The sequence below is a fragment of the Rhopilema esculentum genome, chromosome 5 (assembly GCF_057945365.1).
Source record: "Rhopilema esculentum isolate cy_ngs chromosome 5, ASM5794536v1, whole genome shotgun sequence".
NCBI lineage: Eukaryota > Metazoa > Cnidaria > Scyphozoa > Rhizostomeae > Rhizostomatidae > Rhopilema > Rhopilema esculentum.
Genome location: NC_142819.1, coordinates 5,340,059 through 5,360,831, shown reverse-complemented (window position 1 = coordinate 5,360,831; position 20,773 = coordinate 5,340,059). Strand labels below are relative to the sequence as shown.

The window sequence follows — 20,773 nt, the reverse complement described above, 5'->3', positions numbered from 1 at the left end:
TCGGCATTTTTTGTACAAGCCTCCCTTCTGAATAGAAGCTGTAGATTAGCTCAACAAGTAGAAATATTTAAGAACTTGTATGGTCTTAATTATTAGCAAAACACTTGCTGAAATGCGCAGGAGCCATACACACTCTCATTCGAATCTTTGTGCGAATACACGCATTTTTATAAGGAACCACTTTATAAGGAACCGACATGTAGAAGGCCGAAATATTTAAAGAACTTGTACTACTAAAAACAAAATCCCTAAGGAACTTTTCGGTTTTAAAAGTTTTTATAACTGAAAGCAAGCATCAAGAACTAAAAAGCCGGTTCCATTCATTTGCAGCGTACTATTTTTATGGCACTTGATGTGTAGTGAAATTTAAGGAACTATTAAGGGACTTTTGGTACTAAAATTTGATGATTTGAGGCCTACGTATAAGGAACTTTTGGAACTAGGCCTTGAGGTAGGTTCCTTATAAAAAAAAGCGTGCATGGAAGGAACGCGATGCGTGCTTAAAGATGGTAACGAGATGTATCTCTGGAAAGAATCTAGCAGCAATACTATTGAGCCTAAAATATACACAATTGAAGCTAAATTGAGCGTTCTAGAAGAAGTAAGAGGGGTATTGCGCCTGCGGTGTTACGTATTATATTTGAAAATTCCTTATAGACAGGACATATAGCTTGACAATCTGACATTCAAGCTAATGTTTGCTTTCTCAACGAATTTTGGTAGTAGGGAGTTCAGGCTTTCATAATCTGCCAGGTGACTTTTTGGAAAATGCCTGGATGTCATGTGACTGATGACGTCATTTAACGGTAAAAAATCAGACAAAATCATCGTTAGCTCCTCACTGAAGGGTTACTTTTTAACGCAATTCACATATTTTGACTCGTCTCATTGCAAGCTTTCAAATGATATATATTTAAGCAAGATTTGCCGACATAAGTATTTTCATTATGACGTCATAACAAATTTTGCATGACGTCATCAAATATTTTATTGTCATAAAATGATACGTTAGCATAATTTTGTTTTAATATGACGCTGGCTGTCAGCAAAAGCTTTTCTTCCATATGTTTTTCGATTAAAATATTAGTATTTAGTTCATTTAAATTGAATTTGTGCCCACCGCAATAGCCAAAGTTCGAAACAGGTAGTAGTCACTATCTGACGAGTGAGTCACTTCTTCCTCCGAAGTCGCAAAGTCTTGCTCCCACTCTGAACCGGACAATTATTTCTCTGCATCTGCATTTGACTGTTGCTAAGTCGGAAAATATCTTCGCACTATTATAGGCTGTCCAAGATATCTTCGTACTATAGGTCTTTAGCGCTGGGTATGAAAGTGTATGATTTTCTTCATGGGTAAATTCATCTCCTGCGTCACCTTCATATTCTTGTGATGTAAAGGAAGCTCTCGGAGATGAGGAAGCTGCTTTTCTGTAAACCATTTAGACTTTAAACGGTCGAGTATGTCGTCCAAATTTCAACATCAGGCTTTTGGGACATGTCTTGCAGTAGTTGCACCTAAACAGTGTAGTCCAAATAACCTTGTTAAGTTGATACAATTTAATTCTTTTCTGATTGAGTGATTATGGATCTGCTGGAACTGCTGCAGATGATTTTTTTCAGATTTGATAAATATCTTTGTCCCTAAATAGCTTTTATATGTTGTTCCACTATATACTGCTGTTTCGCGAATGTCTTTGCTTTTGCGATAACTCCTTCGGAGAGACTTTTAATGATGACTTGTTTCTGGTTGCTTTTTTCACAGTAACCTTATCAATGTTGTGCTTATATGCAGTTGTCTCAGCCCACAATTCCATTAATACAGCAAATTTTGGAACCAAAAGTTTCATCGATGCCTCAAATCTTGACGATTTGTTTGTTATTTATGCACATAAACCACTAATTTGTGGGTTTGCACTTCTGTGTTGCATGAACAAGCAGCACACATAAATCAGTATCTTTTGCAACAGCAACTACTTTTGCATCTTTCGAGTTACCATGCAAAATATTCTGGTTTCCGCCTTTTTGTGGTTACATCTTGGAGGGACTTCTACTTGCTTTTTGAAGTCTCCGATGCTTCTCCTCCTTAAGCTACGATAAATTGAATTGTCAGGGGCCTGTGACCCTCAGCGCTTCGAAAGAATTCGGGAGCAAGTCTCATAAGATTCTCTTTTTTTCATCAATGTAAAAATACTCTTCTTACTTTGGAGTATCTTTTGCTCTCCACTTTTTATATGCACTTGCCTTGATGACTCTCTTTTGCCGTTTGCTTGCTCGTGTGCTGTTTCTAAATATTTAGCGTTGACTTTGTTTCCACTTTCATTGCTTTAGCCTCATAAGGAGGATTAGCACATCCATGAATGTTCTTGAACCAAACACTGAATGTTTCCTTGGGTTTGATGCTACGAACTCAGGCCGTCTCATCAAATCTCCATCTGGCGTTTTCTGGTGGCGTTTTTACAAAATGTTCTCACGGACTGATGACACTAGCGCTAACATGGAAGAAATATCTCGAAGAAATGAGCTATTTTGCTCGAATTGTAGGTTGTTGCTGGCAACGAAAGTTTAGTCAGAACCTTAAGCTTCATTCTGGGGCACAAAAATCCAAGAAAAGAGCGAAAGCAGTCTCAATAATGAACGAAGACCACCAAGCTTTCGTGATTGGCAAGGCTGCCTCTATCGAAAAGGCATTTTCATATCCCATCAAAACCATAACTCTAGGCTTGCAACTCCTGAAGATGTACTGCGACAAGGAGATAAAGCTGTTCTTCTTAATTTCATGTGCAAGGAGCCAAATCCATATATAAATCCACCATCAGAAAAATGCCAGATGGAGTATTTTATTTATGATAGGCCTTACTTCGCAGCAGAAGATAGCCTTATTGAAAAAAAGTCATGCACCTTCAGCACATCGGTAGGACATCTTGGATAGCCTATATTGCCAAGACATTCTTCCGATTTAGTGTAACATTCAAATGCGGATGCAGAGAAATCATTGTCCGGTTCAAAGTGGGAGCAAGTCTTTGCTACTTCGGAGGAAGAAGTGACTCACTCGTCAGATAGTAACGACTTCTTTATTTAAACTTTGGCTATTGCGGTTGGCACAAATTCAATTTAAATGAACTAAATACTAATTATTTTGATTGAAAAACATATGGAAGAAAAGCTTTTGCTGACAGCCAGCGTCATATTAAAACAAAATTATGCTAACGTATCATTTTATGACAATAAAATATTTGATGACGTCATGCAAAATTTGTTATGACGTCATAATGAAAATACTTATGTCGGCAAATCTTGCTTAAATATATATCATTTGAAAGTTTGCAATGAGACGAGTCAAAATATGTAAGTTGCGTTAAAAAATAACCCTTCAGTGAGGAGCTAACGATGATTTTGTCTGATTTTTTACCGTTAAATGACGTCATCAGTCACGTGACATCCAGGCATTTTCCAAAAAGTCACCTGGCAGATTATAAAAGCCTGAACTCCCTACTACTAGAATCCGTTGAGAAAGCAAACATTAGCTTGAATGTCAGATTGTCAGGCTATATGTCCTGTCTATTACCCTAGATTCATAGAGAAATGTCCTCGTAGAAAAGATTCATAGAGAGTGAATGAACTTGTAATCATTAAACATTTTTTAAGAATAAATGTATAAGAATATTGCGACTTAAATTAATTGATGGAATCTAAGAATAAATTAAGAATAAATGCTAGACAATTAATCTATTTGGTTTTTGAGTAGACAAGACGAGCGTGACTTGCGCACAAAAAGTTTGAAGTACATTCATCGAGCTTGTAATTTGCTAGGATTTTTCATTTCCTATAATGTTTTCATATCATGAAAAATTTTCACGATGAATGTTTTCAAGGCAGTAGCAAAGATTCGACCTTTCCATCTCGATTCTTACCAAATTTGCAAGTTGAGTCGCTTAAGAATGATTTAGGAGTAATTTTAGGCTCGGAATATCACAACTTTATCAGTATTAAGGTACAAAGTAAACATTATGGTATTCCTATGAAAAAGGGATTCTAATTCTTCATGCTTCAGAAATCTTTAATATAATGCCAAAGAAAAAAATCACCAACTCTATTGACCCTGGCATAAACTTAGTATTGATAATGTACCGATTTTCTAGTTCTTGTTTTTCTAAGTAAAGATGTTTGATTTTAAACAGGCGAGCTAGTTCCGTTTCAAAACCTGGCATAGAGAGGAGATTAAGATGAGTTTGCCAGGGAAGATAAGGAAGACTTACGCCATAGGCTCGGTCGTCCTGACCCTTTTCCTCTCAGGGTGCGCAGTTGCTTTGATTGGCTTTGTCCTACGTTGGAATTCATTCACTACAGAAGACGGCACGGTCATACGGTTCCCTGTCGAAGGACTGGAAAACCTAAAAGTCAAAAGAACATACTCACTACTGTGGTCATGTGTTTTGGTACGTCATTACACTTAAGAGCTATTGATTGTGTTCGTACATTTTTACACTTAGGATGAAGTTTAACCATCGTTATTTTCAAAGTATGAAGATCAGTGCCCGAGCTACTACTTTTCTTTGAGGATTGGGCCCAAAAACCTATGAAATTTCTGTTTCCAATAAACAATCCCTTTTGTTCCTATAGTTTTCACACAGAAGAGTCCCCTCTAATTCTATCCTTCCTACCGCACTAATAGAGACCCATTTATCGCTTGTTCTTGCTTTGAAAAGAAGTTAGGCCTAATTCTACGCTGTATCACTTTTGTTTTACCCCACTCTTATTACTCGTAGTATTGGTCATCTTACCGATGATTTGAAAAACGTGACTCGAAATTACAACCATGAATGATATAACAACAGTGACGCCGGATCACTTTTTTGATTGGGGGGGGGAGGGGGTTGCGGGTGCTTTAGAAAACTTGGCAAACCCTTATATTTGATGCCACAACCTTTTATGAATCTTCAGCAAACAAGTGGGGGAAAGGGAAGGGGGTACAGCCTCCCGGCTCCGGCGTGCCTGTAACAGTTGTACTTTTTGCTGAAATTTATACAGTTATAGGTATGTTACTCTCTACCTCTTTTAGGTCATGCCACTGTGCTTCACTGCTGCATTTTTGCTCTGCTTCAACAGGAGATTTATGGTAATTCCTTTTCACATCAACGCAAATTTCATGTGCTATTTCATGTATTCAGATCTAAATTGAGATTTTGGCAGGGTATGCCCCCTGTCAATCCCTAAAACATCATATAGACTCGCAAGTCTTTATTCAAAAGAACAAGGAGAATCGCGAGTCTTTATCCAAATATCTTCATAAATCTATCATAAATAAGGAATTCACCAGCAAAAAAGGAATTACAAGTCACAATTCCCAAAATGGCAACAATTCAACCGGTGCAAGGGAAAAATTTTGTCTTTTTAGCTGTGTATTATCGACAGGATTTGCAAGTGAGTAGTAGTATTAACACCTGCATACAAGAGCCTGGTATTTGGAATGAGAGCCTTCCAACTAAGAACGCAATTTCAGTTATTTTCAATAAAACTCTGTAGGAACACGAGTTAAACCTTGGAATAAAACTCCTAAAAGGCCTCATTGTGTGTTCAACTCTAATTCAGTAAGAACCAATTAAGACTGAAATGTCAAATTATTATAATAATAACAGAGGCACAATGCTTAATTTTTTGTTCGAGTTACAAATGATCCGATCTTGTTTGACATTCAAGGCGACCAGAAATAAGGGCCAAAAACTTCCTGTAACATCGTGTCGGCAAAGGTAAGGGAAAACAAGGGAAAGGGAAGCGAGTTTTGAAGATTTCAAAGGAGATTTTCAGTACCCCGTTTTTAACATCTTTGTATATGTGTATCTAAATCTTTGTATATGTGTATCTAAATCTTTGTATATGTGTATCTAGTGAGTGCTTAGCACTCCAAGGTACCCAAAAGCATGAACATAAACTGCTAATAAAGCAAGTTCACTGTCTGAAAAACCTAACCTTAGCCTAGAACTCAGTCAGATTCTTCTCTTGATCCGCCCCTGTTATAGGTTCTTTGACGTGTGTGGCAAGGCATGAAAAAATTTTTTCTTTCCTGCGACCAAACAAAAATCACGCATAAATTTCCTGCGAGAATGGGAAGATAAGAGAAAAAGGGTCATGTGCCAAAAGCCGTAATGATGTGTCATCAGTTTTATTAAAGTTTTATAAAAATTCAAGCAATTTTTATCACTCCAAACTCGTTTTCTATGTTGATGATTAAAACTTATTCTTACTTTATTAATGCCTAAATTGAACTGGAAATAGCTATAATATTTACCTCCAAACTGGTGAGAATATTTACAATCAGGATATCAAATTTGCTAGAATGCATATGCAGAAATACAAATGGTGATCAATTTGGGCTAGTTGTTATCTTTAGGTGATGAAGCAGGCATCAGAATAACAACATTAAAAACGAGCCAAAAATCATGTATCAGATGATGTGCTGGTATCAATGGAGGTTTTTAACAGACAGCTTGATGAAGGTATAGGCCAGAACCCCGAGGAGAAATCAATTGCGAAAAGCATAAGAGAAAACTTGCATTATTCAGTAAAAATAACCATGATAGGCAATGTGCAGTAGAGGGTTTGCATGCATCGCCAAAGCAAAAATTTCAAGAATTCTGCAAACTATAAGAAAAATTCTTAAGCCAGAGAAAAAACTGTTAACTTTTATCAAACAAGAATTTTGAAAAACACCCTTAAGGTTTCTTACTAGGTAGAAAACCCATTTTAACCTGTGCAAGGCACAGGTATGAGATACATTTGTTTTGTCTTCATGTTTTTTTCTTTCAATGGACATGAAAGAAACAAAGGTGCCTCTTGCAGAAGAGTACATTTCAAAAAATTTCCTGCAGAACTTTTGTTCATGAAGATTTCCTGCGACCGCCCGGTCACAGGGTCGGGTGGGTCTTCATGTCCTGGCGTGTGTTAACTGTAGCATTTAGATGGTATTGTAATCTTTTTCGACTTTCTTTCAGCTTGTCCTGATGATTTTGACGGGACTTATTGCATTCGCCAGTAGCCTTTACGCATCTTTGAACTTCAGAGAAATTTATTACAAGATTCACATCATATTTGAAGAAGACGATGCTTTCGATGAGCGATGTGACAGTAAGTCGTACAACGATGTGAATTTTTGCGTTTGCAACATCGGACCAGCGAGAAACAAGACCGAAAAAGTCCTTAAATTTAGAGGTAATCACAAGTAATTTATTATCACTTTCAGAATTTTTGAAAAGCAGCAATTTTCAAGCAGACCAGCTTGAGGATGACAATGACGCTGGGGCTCACAGCACTTCTAGCTTGCTGCATTTTATGTTTCACAATCCTAAAACGTGAACAAAATCGTGATTCACATGTAATCCTATTTTATAAATTATTATTTTCTTAGAATTAAATGAATCCCTGGACCTGTTCCTGGAATCGCCTTTAGCGGTCCCTCTCTTTGCTTAACCACCGCTGCCCTTGAATATACGCCAGCTTTGGAAAGTTTTGTTTGATTTTGTTAAGAATGTAGTAAAAACTTATTAAATTTTCTATTACAGTGGATGAGTGCGATGAGCTAGAGGATGTCACTGGCAAGTTCTATTTATTCTTTGTACTAAGCCTGGTGACGTCACTTCTCAGCGGGGTGTTGCTTTGTCTGTCGTGCATGGAATACTGCAAGCCCATCCAGGTACTTTTTTCAGAATTATTAAGACTATAGCTCTCCTAATGAATGGTTTAAAATTAGAGCATGCCATGATGGTAAAGGTTATTTCCAACTTTCTTCCTTTACTTTCTCACAAACCAACAGTCGCCTCAAGGACTTATTCCACTGGCATAGTCTAACTGCGATTATTGGGGCAAAGTGTACGAATAAAAAAAGGCCACGATCGCAGGCAACTCGACGGACTCTGATGGTTTTTTGCGGCGAAAAATCGATAAAACCTTGTAAATAAGTAACACCGCAACGCGACAAGAGTGAACAACAACAAGCACTTAGAACACCAAAATATGTCTCTGCTTAAACATATCGTTCACAAATCTGCCGTTGATTAAGTGCGTGCATTAATTTTTTGCAGAACATGTCAGCTGTTTTGCTTCAAGACGAGATATCTAATTACGAGAGTACGAAGGACGGACAGCAAGGGAAACCAGATAATCACACACAGACAGCTGGCTTTAACAACTCTGTCTTCATTCAGTGCGACACGTCAGGGCAAAAGAAAACAGTATTTTGTTACCCCTATACAGCTGCTCCAACTATCAGCATAAATGGCCAACAAGGACAACATACCCTGGTATCAGAGGCACCATCTACAAACGTGACGCTGAGCAACTTTACGAAAAAAAAAGCAAGAGGATACTTGTATCCTACTTTTGGGTAAAGGTGGTCAGTGAAACAGATAATATAATACAGAAAATCTAATTCAATTCTATACAACATGAAGGCAATGTTGCATCAGCTGATCAGGTTTTGCAGAACAATGGAATAGAAGCTAAAGATTTAATAAATTATCCGCATTTAACTCATTTTTCATTAAGTTATATCTGAGGAGAAATAGTAGTTTTATGTATTTGTCCCTTATTTCTAAAATGCTGGAAATAAAAATTTTGCATTTTATATGTATAGAACAGTGTCTTTATATCAAAATCCTTTGGCAACAGAACAGAATGACACTCAAGATTCGACTTTAAGTTCTATTTGCTTGAAAATGTTTGCTCAAAGTAAGTACTTTATAAACATGCTACTGAACTACCAAATTTTAACTTAACAACACCTTTTAAAACAGTATATTTACAATAAAATATTAAATTTTAAAAGTAACGCATGATTACGAATTCATTTTGCACTAGCCTGTCTAACAAGAAACCTGCAGAGCAAAGGGGCTAAATGGAGCCAGCTCTTTTAATGATGACAAAATGGTACCGTCAACGTTCGAATAAGCGTCCCTCTCAAATAAGCGCCCCTGTTTTAAGAAAATGATTTTATAAGCGCCCCTCTCGAATAAGCGCCACGCTTGTTTTAGGGTGGGCGCTTATTCGAATTTTCGAAATTCACGTAAAAAGTCGATTGAAAAATTCTATATCTCGCATGGAGGGAAGGGAAGACCTTGGAAAAGAAAGAATAACACTTTTTCTTTGATATTCGTTATTCTTTTTTGTTTTTCTTATCAGGAAACTTCTTAATTTCACCGTGCACTATATCAATATTAAGTATCTTCTTCTTCTCCTCTAACTTCTCTCGCAAAATGTTAGCAAATCGTTTGTTTTTGGTTGTTGCTTTGTATTTGGCTGGTACGACCAAGCCGATTTCTCTTTTTCTTTTTCCGAGAACTTTTGCCTCCAAGTAGTTTTCATCATCTCCAGTTGTTAGAAAATAATTTAAAAGTTGTGAAATTTCAATCGGTACAAGTCCAACTAAAGCATCACTACCATTTGTCCTTTTGTAAACACCTACTTGTCAAAAGTTAACGCCTCATCTCTCGGGTCTGGTTTACAATTAAGTTTCTCTCCATTCAATGGCGTCCAGCAATCTTGAAATTTTGTAGGGTACTAACAATTAATTGTTTATCGGTTATTTACGTGTTTGACTTGTTCTCCTGAGAGATGTATAATTGAAAAAGAGAGCTGAGATTTGAATTTTCAATCCTCATTTTTTAAATAAGCGCTCGGGTGCTTATTCAAACGATTACGGTAGTTGTTGTAGAGGTTCGAGTGAAATGATTTGAGTAAAGCTTGGTGGGAGTGAAATGGAAGGTGTAACATGGTGGCTTAGATTTAGTTTCAGGCCCTACCTTTTTTGTTGAGTGAATCTTTAGAGCATACTGGTAAATTAGATATGAATTACAGACTGATTTATTGTTCGTAGCCAGTGTGCTGTAACAATTCATCAATTCTTTCTGTTAAAATCTCCTTTCGCTAAAGATTTTTATTTAAGTAGTCATATACAAGAAAACAGTACACACATTTTCCCGCGATTTTGTCAAGTTCGTTTATGGATTGGTCATTTTTTTTCATTTCAGAGGTTACCATTTCATCTTTTGAAAATTATGCGCATTAATGTATCTAGGACTATCTTGAGGAGAGATCGAAGAATGTAATAGGTACTACCTTTGCAGGTTATTACTGTTCTACAAGGGCGGCCCAAGGCTGAAATATCGTATAAGCTCTATTAAGCCCCTCTCTATTAAGCCCCTCTTTATTAAGGTCCCCTCTAAGACTGAAAAGAAAAATTAAGTCCCCGCGACTTAACAGAGCTTTTACTAAGAAAGGGGAGGGGGGGGGGTGGGAGGCTAATGCCAAATTTGTAGAGCTTAAAGGTATGGTGGTCAGAGGAGTATATGAGCTGATGCAAATTTCTTAAAGAAAAGATAAATCTTTAATGTGTAAACCGCTGTGTTTCTTTTTCATACTTGAGGTTATGGCTCCAACTGCCAGTAAATGGTAACACTAATCAGATTGGCCTCAGCAGCACGTTCTTTCAACACAAACCTTTACAGTATAGGCTCTGTTGTATTCCAATCGACTGTTGCATCTTTCCATTTAGTTCGAATGCAATGTTCTAATGGAGGTATCAGATCGTCACTGTCTTCAACGTATTGTTCTTGTGTGTCTATGGCAAACATTATGGAGAGTATCACAGTTAGACAATAATTTTTCTTTCAAATGTTCCAAAATATGGTAACAACAGCAGAAGTAATAGAAATTGAATGATCCATTATTTTAGCAATAGCAGTATAAAGAGCACTAAAATGCTATTTCACTCCTTTTTGCTGTTTGCCAAAAATTAGCTGTGACTCTCTTTTTTACTCTCTTATTTAAACTCTCTTTTGATTTTAGCTGCAGCATATCGTGAGTCTCTGAAATATTTTTCGGTGCATCAAGGGACATCGCACAATTAATTATACATGGGGAATGAAGGGTCTTGGGTGGTCTGATAGATAAGCGTCTGATTACATAAATGATTTCGCATAGCAAAATTTTCTATAAAGTACTTTTAGAGCCATGGTTTCGATGCCAATACCCAAGCTGTGTTTCTTAGATGGTACTTAAACATGAAATAAAAAACTCACCGATTGTTAATCGAATTTCTTCATCTTGTCTTGCCAGACCATCATAATAATATATGTCAAACACTTGCGGGAAATTCCTGGAAGAACATAGTGGATTATTACACGACAGGCAAACAAAAGCCTACATCTTCCAGTTACCAGAAATCTACAAAGAGATTGAAGATCCTGGGATATCTTTAGAGGGAAATATATTGCAGTATCATTTGATAAAATATTCCATAAGACAAATTAAATTTGATTTGTGACACATTTGTAACAAATTTACTCAACCCCTATATAGGTTCGGGTTCTTAATAAATAGTTTCTGTAACTGATATTGTTTGAGAAATGTTTCAAATCAATTATTTGCTCATAGATGGGAAAATAAGTTGCTCAGTTCTCCGTACAACATGCTCCTGCTTGGCCTGCGACGATGAGGGGGAGGAGGGGCATGAACCCCCACGTTTTTGAAAAAACAAGATCCCCCAAGAGTTTTTAGCAAAATCTATTGGAATTGGGGATTTTAAGACGCTCTTGGCCCGCCTGCTTCTGAACTTGCATCGGAGCCCTTTTCCTGTCGAACCTTAAGAAAATCTTAAACCTATTCACAGATACAATACCTATTAACAATAAAAGGAAGCCGGTACCTTTCACACAAAAGTCGTCCATTGATGCTGAATAGCGTGCTAAAGTGACTTTCACTGCAGACAACCCAAATAGGATATGATGGGTTCTTGTAATTGTCCCCAACCTACAATGAATAAATGAAACACGAATTAAGATCTTTTCGTTTACCCCTTGTTATAGTACAAAAACTTCTTTTCGCAGTCAAATCTGTAGTTGTTTACATCATATGGTTATGTCGGACATCGTTTTGTGCTTCCGGTGCGTAGAGCAGGATAGTTATAAAAAGGGCCTTTTCAGCTAAAATTATAGTCACCATTTATTGGAAACTTTCCAGCTAATATATATTGCATAATTTTGCATAATTTTGTAGAGCGGTTTCTTTTAGTTGTTGAATTGAATTACATACAGTGCATTTCTTCTTGAATTGGCAAAAATGGAACAAGAACAAGAGGCAAAAATCGTGACGTCACAGTCTAAGAAAAGGTAGTATCTATGTTTTAGTTTCCATATCTAACAGGTTTAATAAATCACTTGTTTCCGTAATGAATATTTAATAATCTACCTGATTACATAGAAAATACAGTAACATGTAGAATATAAAGAAAAAGAAAAGTAGCTGAAAATGAAAAAAAACAGAAAAAACCAAATATCGTCTTGAATTAACGAGCTCCCTAAAGCACGCACAATGCAATAGCTAAACAAAAAAAGTTTATTTAAGTAAAATGGCATCATAAAGAGCATGAAAAATAATATTATACATAAATATTCTATACCAACCTTACAGGAATCATAGTGCTCGAATAGTGAAAGAAAACCGATATCACTCTGTTTTTCAATTCCTTTTAGAAGAGACTATTTGAGATAACAGACAATATAGTAGACATATTTAATGCAAAGAAATAGCTTTAATGTTTTCACGTTTATGTTCTACCTCAAGTCTTAATGATGGAAAATCTAATCCAAGATAAGAAACCAGGAAAAGAGAAGGCACAGAAATTGATACTGCAAATAAGCTTTTTTAATGGCTTGTTTCTAAGGTCTTTCCCTTCGAATATCGCCTCTTTATTCTTTAACATTCTGTCGTTTATACTGAATTTCCCATGAGAGTATGCCTTGAAAGTGAAAGAGGACCACAAAGTAAGAACAGGTATTTATTGCTGCCGTCAAGTCCGGTTGGTGTGCGGATAAACAATATATGTTAAAAAATCATATTAATGCGAAAGAATAGATAGAAACAGCTCAAAATAAGGCCTTTTGAAAAAAATTACTACAAAATCATTTGCGACGGTAAACAGAATTACGTTTAATTTAGTTATTAGTGTATTACCATTAGTCATTAGTGTATTATTATTAGAAATTATTAAAAATGAAATTTGAGAAAAAGCTGCTTTTATTAGACTTCTGAAAATTAGCCACTGCATAGTAACTATCATAGAAATAAACCAAGAAGCAAAAGCACCTTAGTCGCTCCTCCTGAATCTAATTCCATGATTCCATCAAATACGTTGGACACTGCCTTGCCAGTCAAGCAGAGATTAACAAGCTCCTTAAAATAAAGATAGCAGCTGAATACGGGCAAATGACATCATTTGTAAGACACAACGCAACAGCATGAAAGAGAAATGCACGTAGAAATAGGATATAGAGTGGTTTTGGCTTAAATTTTTCATCTCCCTTTGCATTAATGAATATTAAGAGAGTATGAGCAATGGTCGGTAGCACATGTTTAAACGGAAAGGGGGAGAATAATACACCCTTCTTGGTGCTGCCAGTAGATCGCAAAAAGCGTCTAGAATATAAAGGGCTCGGACAAAGCGCTTTCAACATTCTAAGAGTTGAGAAAAATACAGTGATAGTAAAACTAACTTGAACTTATTGAGAAAGGTGGGGATGAAGCCAGCTGCTTCAATTGACCTTGACATGGGCGGATTTTTAATGACAAAGTGCAACATTTAAGCAATGTTAGAAAGAGCATTTGATTTAAAGTCTAGATTATGCCTGTAGTTTGGTCAGCATTCCTGCAGAGACATACAATTTATAAGGTAAATCAAAATGTCAAGAGTACGATTTTTCCTGAAATTTCAGCATGTTGTTTCCAGAGGACAAAAATTAATTAGCAGACAAACAAGACCAGTGGATAAATAGGCTAGATATGCGCATAAAAGACATCATTTCTATAGGTGCATTTTTTGATTAATACATGATTAAGTTTGTGATTAATGAAGTTCCAAAGTCTAAAAACCTGTGTACAATATCCATGAGAGCCAATGAGCGTTCCGTTTGGTTCATCCATATCGGATTTTATTCTAAAATTCGAAGTCTTGGTCAGAAATTCAGAAATAATATCTAAAGACACAGGCAATGCAGTTCAGAGCAGAGGTCAAGACAAAGAAATACATTTTTGAGATAAAAAATGTTACTAATTATTAATTAAAATGTTTTTGCAAACTACGAAATAATTATTTTACTTAGTCGTATGTGTGGAGAAGAAACGCAGGCATACCTTTTGATTGTTCTGGAAAAAACCAAGGAATACAACAGTAAAATACAGCCACTGCTCGATTCACTCTCAAACTAAAGAAAACATGCAAAAGTAAGAAAATGTTCTAATATAATAAAATGTTCAACTACTGAGAAACTTAACACCTTTCAAAACAAATATATGTATTATTCATTCAGACAAACTCTAGCATAAATAGAGGTAGGTACCACTTTCGAATTAAAATGCCAGTGATGTTTCAAATTTACGTATTTCGACATGAACTAATTAGACTGATTCTAACTTTATATAAATTTTTGGCTGACTTACCTGACCAACGTTTTGTGAAATAAAAGCCTTCAAATTCTCTTCTGAGTTGAAATCATAAATCGTGAGCTAGAATAAGCAGCGTAACAAATCAGTTGAATGTATGCTAATGTATGCTAATGTATGCTAATGTGATCGTATACAAGCCATCAGCAACAAATGTCAGCCAACAAAAACTTTCTGTATGCAACTGTATTCATTCCTAGTCATTTTTAACAATATTTTCTAAATAAGTTTGTCTGAAATATCTCGTTATTGCTATTACCCAATAAATTATCAACCGTAAAAGCTTTGTTAAGCCTCCTCTCAACCAAGCAAATCTTTTGAAGAAAAATCTCAAAATAATCTACCATCCATTAAGCCCCCTTGGTTTATAAGACTTTGCTCGAAAATTCTGATGAAGACGGCTAAATTATCAACTACCCATTTTTATTTCATTAGTAGCAGATAGTATTTATTATTTTTCATAGATGTGTAGCAGAAAAAACACACAAAAATACATTTCTACAGCCCCAACCCAGAAGTTCTTAATATGCCACTCGTCTCCAATAAGCCTACCTCTCCAATAAATCTCCTCAGGAACTTCAAAAATAACGAGCGTATGGGCCTTAGCAGAGCTTTTACGATGGTTTAAAAAATTTCTCTAGGTACAAAAGTAATCCAATTCAAAGAAAGAAACAATCTGTAAACAAATTAAGAAACATCTACCATCAATTGAATGAAATTAAGAAATTTTATAAGATCGTGTAATGATTTCCAACTTGTTCACTCCTTCACATTTAGTGACAGCCATAACTTTAAAATCCCGACTTTTCGAATGCAAAATTGCGCCATACAGAGCTAAATTCTAAAATTCTAAAGTACATATCGCAGATAAGAAAATCCTGTAACGAACCGTTTCTGTAAGACCGTCAGTTTTATATCTGCCTCCACCAAGAAATTTCGATTTTCCTGATGGTCTGAAAAAGAATTATCATTTGAAAACACTCGAAGTATGAAACGGTGGTTAATGTCAACAAGTGAAGATAAACTAATCACCAGTTTCGTTTGATTGGGCCTTGTTTATGACTAAAAAACGATTCTGTCTACATTAAAACTTTCGTCATGTGCATTAGAATTTGAACTTGTGTGAAAAATGTGCTTTTTGTTCTTCTTGAACGCTTTAAAAATTGGGTGGCTGGCGGTGGGTGGCTGGCGGTCGCGTATTGTTCAAAAACAAAAATCCAAACAAATGCAATATTCTTCTGTAATTATCACATAGAAGAATAGACGATACACAAATTATATGTTGACGCTACAAAAGTTGTTGATTTTCTCATCCACCCAACCTTTGAGACTAGTTAGACCTTTGAACCTTTGAGATTAGTCAATGGAAAGAGTATCATTTTTATTTAAAATTAAAATCCTAAAGGGAAGAATATGAACATCATTTCCATACACTGTTCTGACAAAGAAATGAAATTATCAGGATTCAGTAAACAGAAACTTTCTGTAACTCTGCATACAGGTAGTGGCGGACACCTGTGGGGCTTGGATGGGCGAGGGGGGGGCGGTCGTCCTCCCTCAATGTTTTGGAGGGCAATGGGTTTTTGTTTTAAAACAATTGAAAAATGTGACGTCATCTTATCAAAACAATAGGCTTGCCCCCCCCCCAATATTTGTCCACCCCTGAATACAGGACCTGAAGGTACCTCGAAACAAAACCTTTCAAGTTACTTTTCATCCCATCCTGGATATAAATTCTCCTTCACTTTTTGGTGGACATTTTTAAAAGTTTTACACTCCGAGAAGTGTCGAGCGAAAAACATTCTTTTGTACCAAAAGCCATGTTTCGTGTCATTCTGAAAATCTGCGATGGGCAAAGTTCATTTGAATAGATGAGAGAAGCTTAATTCATAAACTGTGCTTAATTCAAGATACAACTTTATAACATTACAATACAAAGCAAAGATCTTATCGAGTCTAAAAAATGGAATTGGAGTACAGATTACTGAAATTTTATCCAGTCAGTTAAACTCACGTGACAATAGATGCACCCTTTCTACCACCGGCTCTCCATAAGATATTCGCAGCGGACTCAACCAAGGCCTTCGTTCTTTCTCTTGCAGACGGATCTGGTGGCCTAATCATAAAGTGAAACAAATCGGAGTTGTAAGATTAACAACGCAATTCAGGTTTTAATTGTACTGCATCAACAGAAACGAGGCAACAGACTTCCACCTTTGTTTCAATAGCCATAATGAGATTCATTCAAGTTTTCATATCATCCTTTCACTTTCTTAATGAATTGCAACTGCTAAGTAATAATTGCAGCGAGACTGGGTGGGGGGGGGGGGACGCTATGTCTGTTATAGACCCATACTGGTATTCACTGAAGTGTACCTATTGCTTGCTGTAGCCCCATATAAGAATGCAATCCTTATTCTGTAGTGTTTTAATAAGGACTGATCAAGAAAGCATTCTTAAAGAAACGGCAAGAATGATAGCTGCTCAATATCTGATGACCTTGCAAAAGATTCTATGCAAAATAGATTAGTAACCTGTTGTATTGTGCTTTTGGGTTATCAGAGAACATAAGATGTTTCAAAATAGTTGCTTGAACAGCAGCAAGAATACCACAAGGTCCACCCTGAAAAAATAAAATGATGTGTGCAAAATTTCTATATGCTTGCGGCTCAAGTTCAGTACTACAGATAGAGGGATAGAGGATCAGAAAGACAACGCTATATTGTTTAGGCTAGAATTCTAATTCCAGTAGAGGACTGGATAACTTCAATTATACAACGAGAATTCTAGTAAGGCTCCAACTTCGATCCGTTCTACTTCTATGACGTTTCTAATCTCATTCAATTCTAATCTAATTTCTAAAGCAAACTTAAACGTGTACATTAAGTGACTACAACAACAACTATTGAGGAGTACGTCATAGCATACAATTTCTTACATGGTTTGTCTGTTGAAAGGTGTACACCTGTTGTTATCCCCTGTGGACAATAGTTCTAAAATATGTGCATAAATCATATCTAGCCTCTATTCCAGTTAGCACGTGTTGTAAGTCAGTTTTTTGTATGTACGATTATGATGAAGATAAATATATTTTGAAGTCATTTTACGTCTCAATATTTGGTTTACTACACTGGTGACAGGGGTGGGATTTGACCCACATCATTTTACAATGTCATCCTTTAACATAATTTTTTCAAAACTTGAGAAGTTCACCGGCGACGGGGACATAAATTTGCACCAATGGCTTCGTAACTTCGACAGATGTTGTGTTATTGCCGAGAAATCTGACGACCTCGTGGTTGGCCAAATTCTAATGCTTTGTGTTGATGGCCGTGCTAAAGCCATCTTGGATCAATTTGAAGATGAGAAAGGCAGTCCCCAGAAATACAGCGAGCTTAAGGAACAACTTGCCGCGGTTTTCGATTCAGAAACCGATCGCGAAGCTCACATGACTGCATTCGAACGCTGCATTCAAAAGATCGATGAAAGTGAAGAAGAATTCATGACCCACCTTTTACAGTTATTCAGAGCCGCCAATCCAAAAGCCAAAACTGACATTATAAACCATGCGGTGAAACGCAAGTTTTTACAAGGGATTTCTGATACACTTCGCAGAAATATATTCATCTTTTGCACCAACCCGTATGATGACAAAATTACCCATCAAGATTTGCTCAAGGCTTGCCGCGATGCATCAGTTCATCTTTCCTTACCATCTGCGACAATCAACGGTGCTATTGTCACTGGCCCTTCTGATGCTGTTTTAACTGCTGCAAATCCATCTGATACAACACTGGACGCCATTCTTGCCTTGTCCACCAAATTTGAGCAACAAAGTCAACTCACAATGCGGAAGCTTGATGAACAACAAGACCAAATCAATGCACTCAACCGTCAACTTCCGTTTAGGCCCTCACAGCAACTTCAACATCAGCATGGTGCCCCTGTTTTTTCTGCCCCGCAGAGCAACCGTAGGCAATCACGCAATGGTTTTCAACGCAATTTTGGCAGGGATTTTCAGCCTCGAAACGCAAGGCCAGACGGACGGCAACCTATTCAGTGCTATTTTTGCCACGGCTTAAATCATATCCAACGTGATTGCCTAGCTTACAAGCAGCAAGCCAATCTTCCTCAACAGTCGGGAAACTTTTGGGGCCCCCAGTAAAGGGTCATACTGGGAAAGCCGACAATGCTTCATTGACCCCCCAAAAAGAAGAATCACAATCTTTTCTGCAGAGAGAACCTAATTTGCTTTGGCTAACAGGAACATTACATGGACAGCAAATTCCAATGATGCTTGATTCTGGTGCCACCGTATGCTGCCTTGCCAAAAGATGTTTCACTGGCAGTCCTTACTTGCAAAACCTACCATTACAGGGTTATACTGGCCCAGGTTTGCTTGATGCAAATGGACAAATAATGAAACCCTTTGGTGTGATTGAAGCCCCTCTTGTAGTAGGGCATCCTGCTGTATCTCACATTGTTGAATTTATGATTATTGATGCATTGCCTTATTCTTGCATTCTCGGTTTGAGTTTTCTAAATAAATTTACCAAATGGGGCATTGACAACTCCAAGAAACTCCTTCATCTAGATCAATCCATGGTATTGGTATCTTCTCAGCCTTCTCTTCAAGATAACATTGCTTTCATAACACCGAACAAGTACACAATACCACCCGGACAATCATTGACTATTAAGACAGTTGCTAATGGGCCCTCCCTTCATGCATTCCGCCCAGTTTCAGAACCGACTGCACTGATTGATGGACATGCACCCTTTGAAGAACGTCTGCATGTAAAGGTTGTTCCGTACTTACACAAGGTTTCTCATCAACACTCATGTGTTCCCACCGTCCTTGTTAATACTTCTGCCGTCGCAAAGACCATCAAAAAGGGCACCAAGGTTGCTCTAGGGACGTATGACTTTGAAGAATTCTCTGTTCTTCCTAAAGACACAATTAATCTTCTCTCTACTCAGGACACAGATAATTCTACTCAAACCTCCGATCCTATTACGATTCTCACTTCACAGTTGACCCACTTGTCTCCCTCGCAGTTTCAACAAGCCAAGAATTTACTGATGGAATTTTCTGATGTCTTCTCTTTATCAAACGCCAAAATTGGCAAAACCAACGTGACAGAATTTGACTTTGATTTGGCTCATTCGACACCCATTTCAATGCCTTTACGCAGAGTGCCACTTCATCAACAATCCATTGTCAAGGAACTTTTACAACACTATAAAGCTCATGGCCTAATTGAACATATTGATTCACCTTATCGTGCTGCTACAGTCCTTGTTGCCAAGAAGAATGTTTCAAATAGCTGTGATGTTACCGATCGTTTTCGACTTGTAGTTGACTATCGTTTTCTCAACCCTGCCATCAAAGATTCAGGTTGGCCTTCTCCATCCCTTCAACAATGTCTTGACTCTGTTCGCGGCTCTCAATATGTCAGCTCAATCGACTTCAACAGTGGCTACCACCAAATTCCGTGTGCTGATAGAATCAAACCGATCATTGCCTTTTCTCCTGGTTACGGTTTTGGTCAATGGACCTGGAACGTTATGCCTCAAGGTATCAAACCGGCCTCTTCTTTGTTCCAACGAACCATGGAACAAACATTTTCTGATTTAAGCGACTGTATTCTACCACCCTTCTACGATGATGTGGTTATTAAAGGATTAGATTTCACAGATCACCTCTCCAATGTTCGCAGAGTTTTAGCAAGAATTCGACAGTCTGGTCTCACTTTGAACGCCTTGAAATGCAAATTTTTCCAGACAAGTTTGCCGTATTTAGGCCATTTCATTGACAAGGGACACATTCGCCTTGACCCAGCTCGCATTCAGTCCATCACCGATTTTCCAGTGCCATCCAATGCCAAATCCTTGAAGGAATTTTTAGGCATGGCACAATTTTGTGATCGATTTGTTCCCCACTTCTCTGTTGTTGCTGCTCCTCTACACGAACTTGCAAAACCGACTTCAACGTTTGTCTGGACACCTGAAGCTCAAGCAGCCTTTGAAGCACTAAAGCAGCTTCTCTCTTCCGCACCAGTTTTACGAGCTCCTACAAGTACAGACTCTTTCATCCTAGAAGTCGATGCATCAGACAGAGGTGAAGGTGCATGTCTTAAAGCCCATAACACAAGTGATGGCAAAACATACATCGTCGCCTACGCCAGCAGAAAGTTCAATGAAACTGAATCAGGGTGGAACATTGTAGAGAAAGAGGCGCATGCTATAATTTTTGCTACCGAAAAATTTCGTCACTACCTTCTTG

At 37.3% G+C, this 20,773-nt stretch overlaps 2 protein-coding genes across 3 annotated transcripts in view; one reads left to right on the top strand and one right to left on the bottom strand.

The window, feature by feature from the left end:
* Positions 1–1,914: 1,914 nt before the first annotated feature.
* The window catches only part of LOC135690119 (putative ubiquitin carboxyl-terminal hydrolase MINDY-4), a 30,879-nt gene continuing 12,020 nt past the window's right edge, over positions 1,915–20,773 (bottom strand). The window contains exons 11-21 of one of the 2 annotated variants that reach the window (XM_065207589.2): positions 17,022–17,110; positions 16,502–16,603; positions 15,377–15,440; positions 14,485–14,550; positions 14,179–14,249; positions 13,918–13,981; positions 13,135–13,221; positions 12,453–12,527; positions 11,696–11,799; positions 11,070–11,146; positions 1,915–10,609 (exon numbers count right to left, since the gene is read on the bottom strand). In XM_065207589.2, the coding sequence (XP_065063661.2) occupies positions 10,491–10,609; positions 11,070–11,146; positions 11,696–11,799; positions 12,453–12,527; positions 13,135–13,221; positions 13,918–13,981; positions 14,179–14,249; positions 14,485–14,550; positions 15,377–15,440; positions 16,502–16,603; positions 17,022–17,110 (918 nt within the window). In that variant the 3' untranslated portion in view covers positions 1,915–10,490. The remainder of the gene's footprint in view (positions 10,610–11,069; positions 11,147–11,695; positions 11,800–12,452; positions 12,528–13,134; positions 13,222–13,917; positions 13,982–14,178; positions 14,250–14,484; positions 14,551–15,376; positions 15,441–16,501; positions 16,604–17,021; positions 17,111–20,773) is intronic. The other variant, XM_065207590.2, reaches the window with a different exon arrangement.
* Positions 4,224–8,381, top strand: LOC135690116 (uncharacterized). The gene is made up of 5 exons (XM_065207587.2): positions 4,224–4,436; positions 5,060–5,116; positions 6,990–7,206; positions 7,557–7,687; positions 8,076–8,381. The coding sequence occupies exons 1-5, from the start codon at positions 4,224–4,226 to the stop codon at positions 8,379–8,381; spliced, it is 924 nt and encodes a 307-aa protein (XP_065063659.2).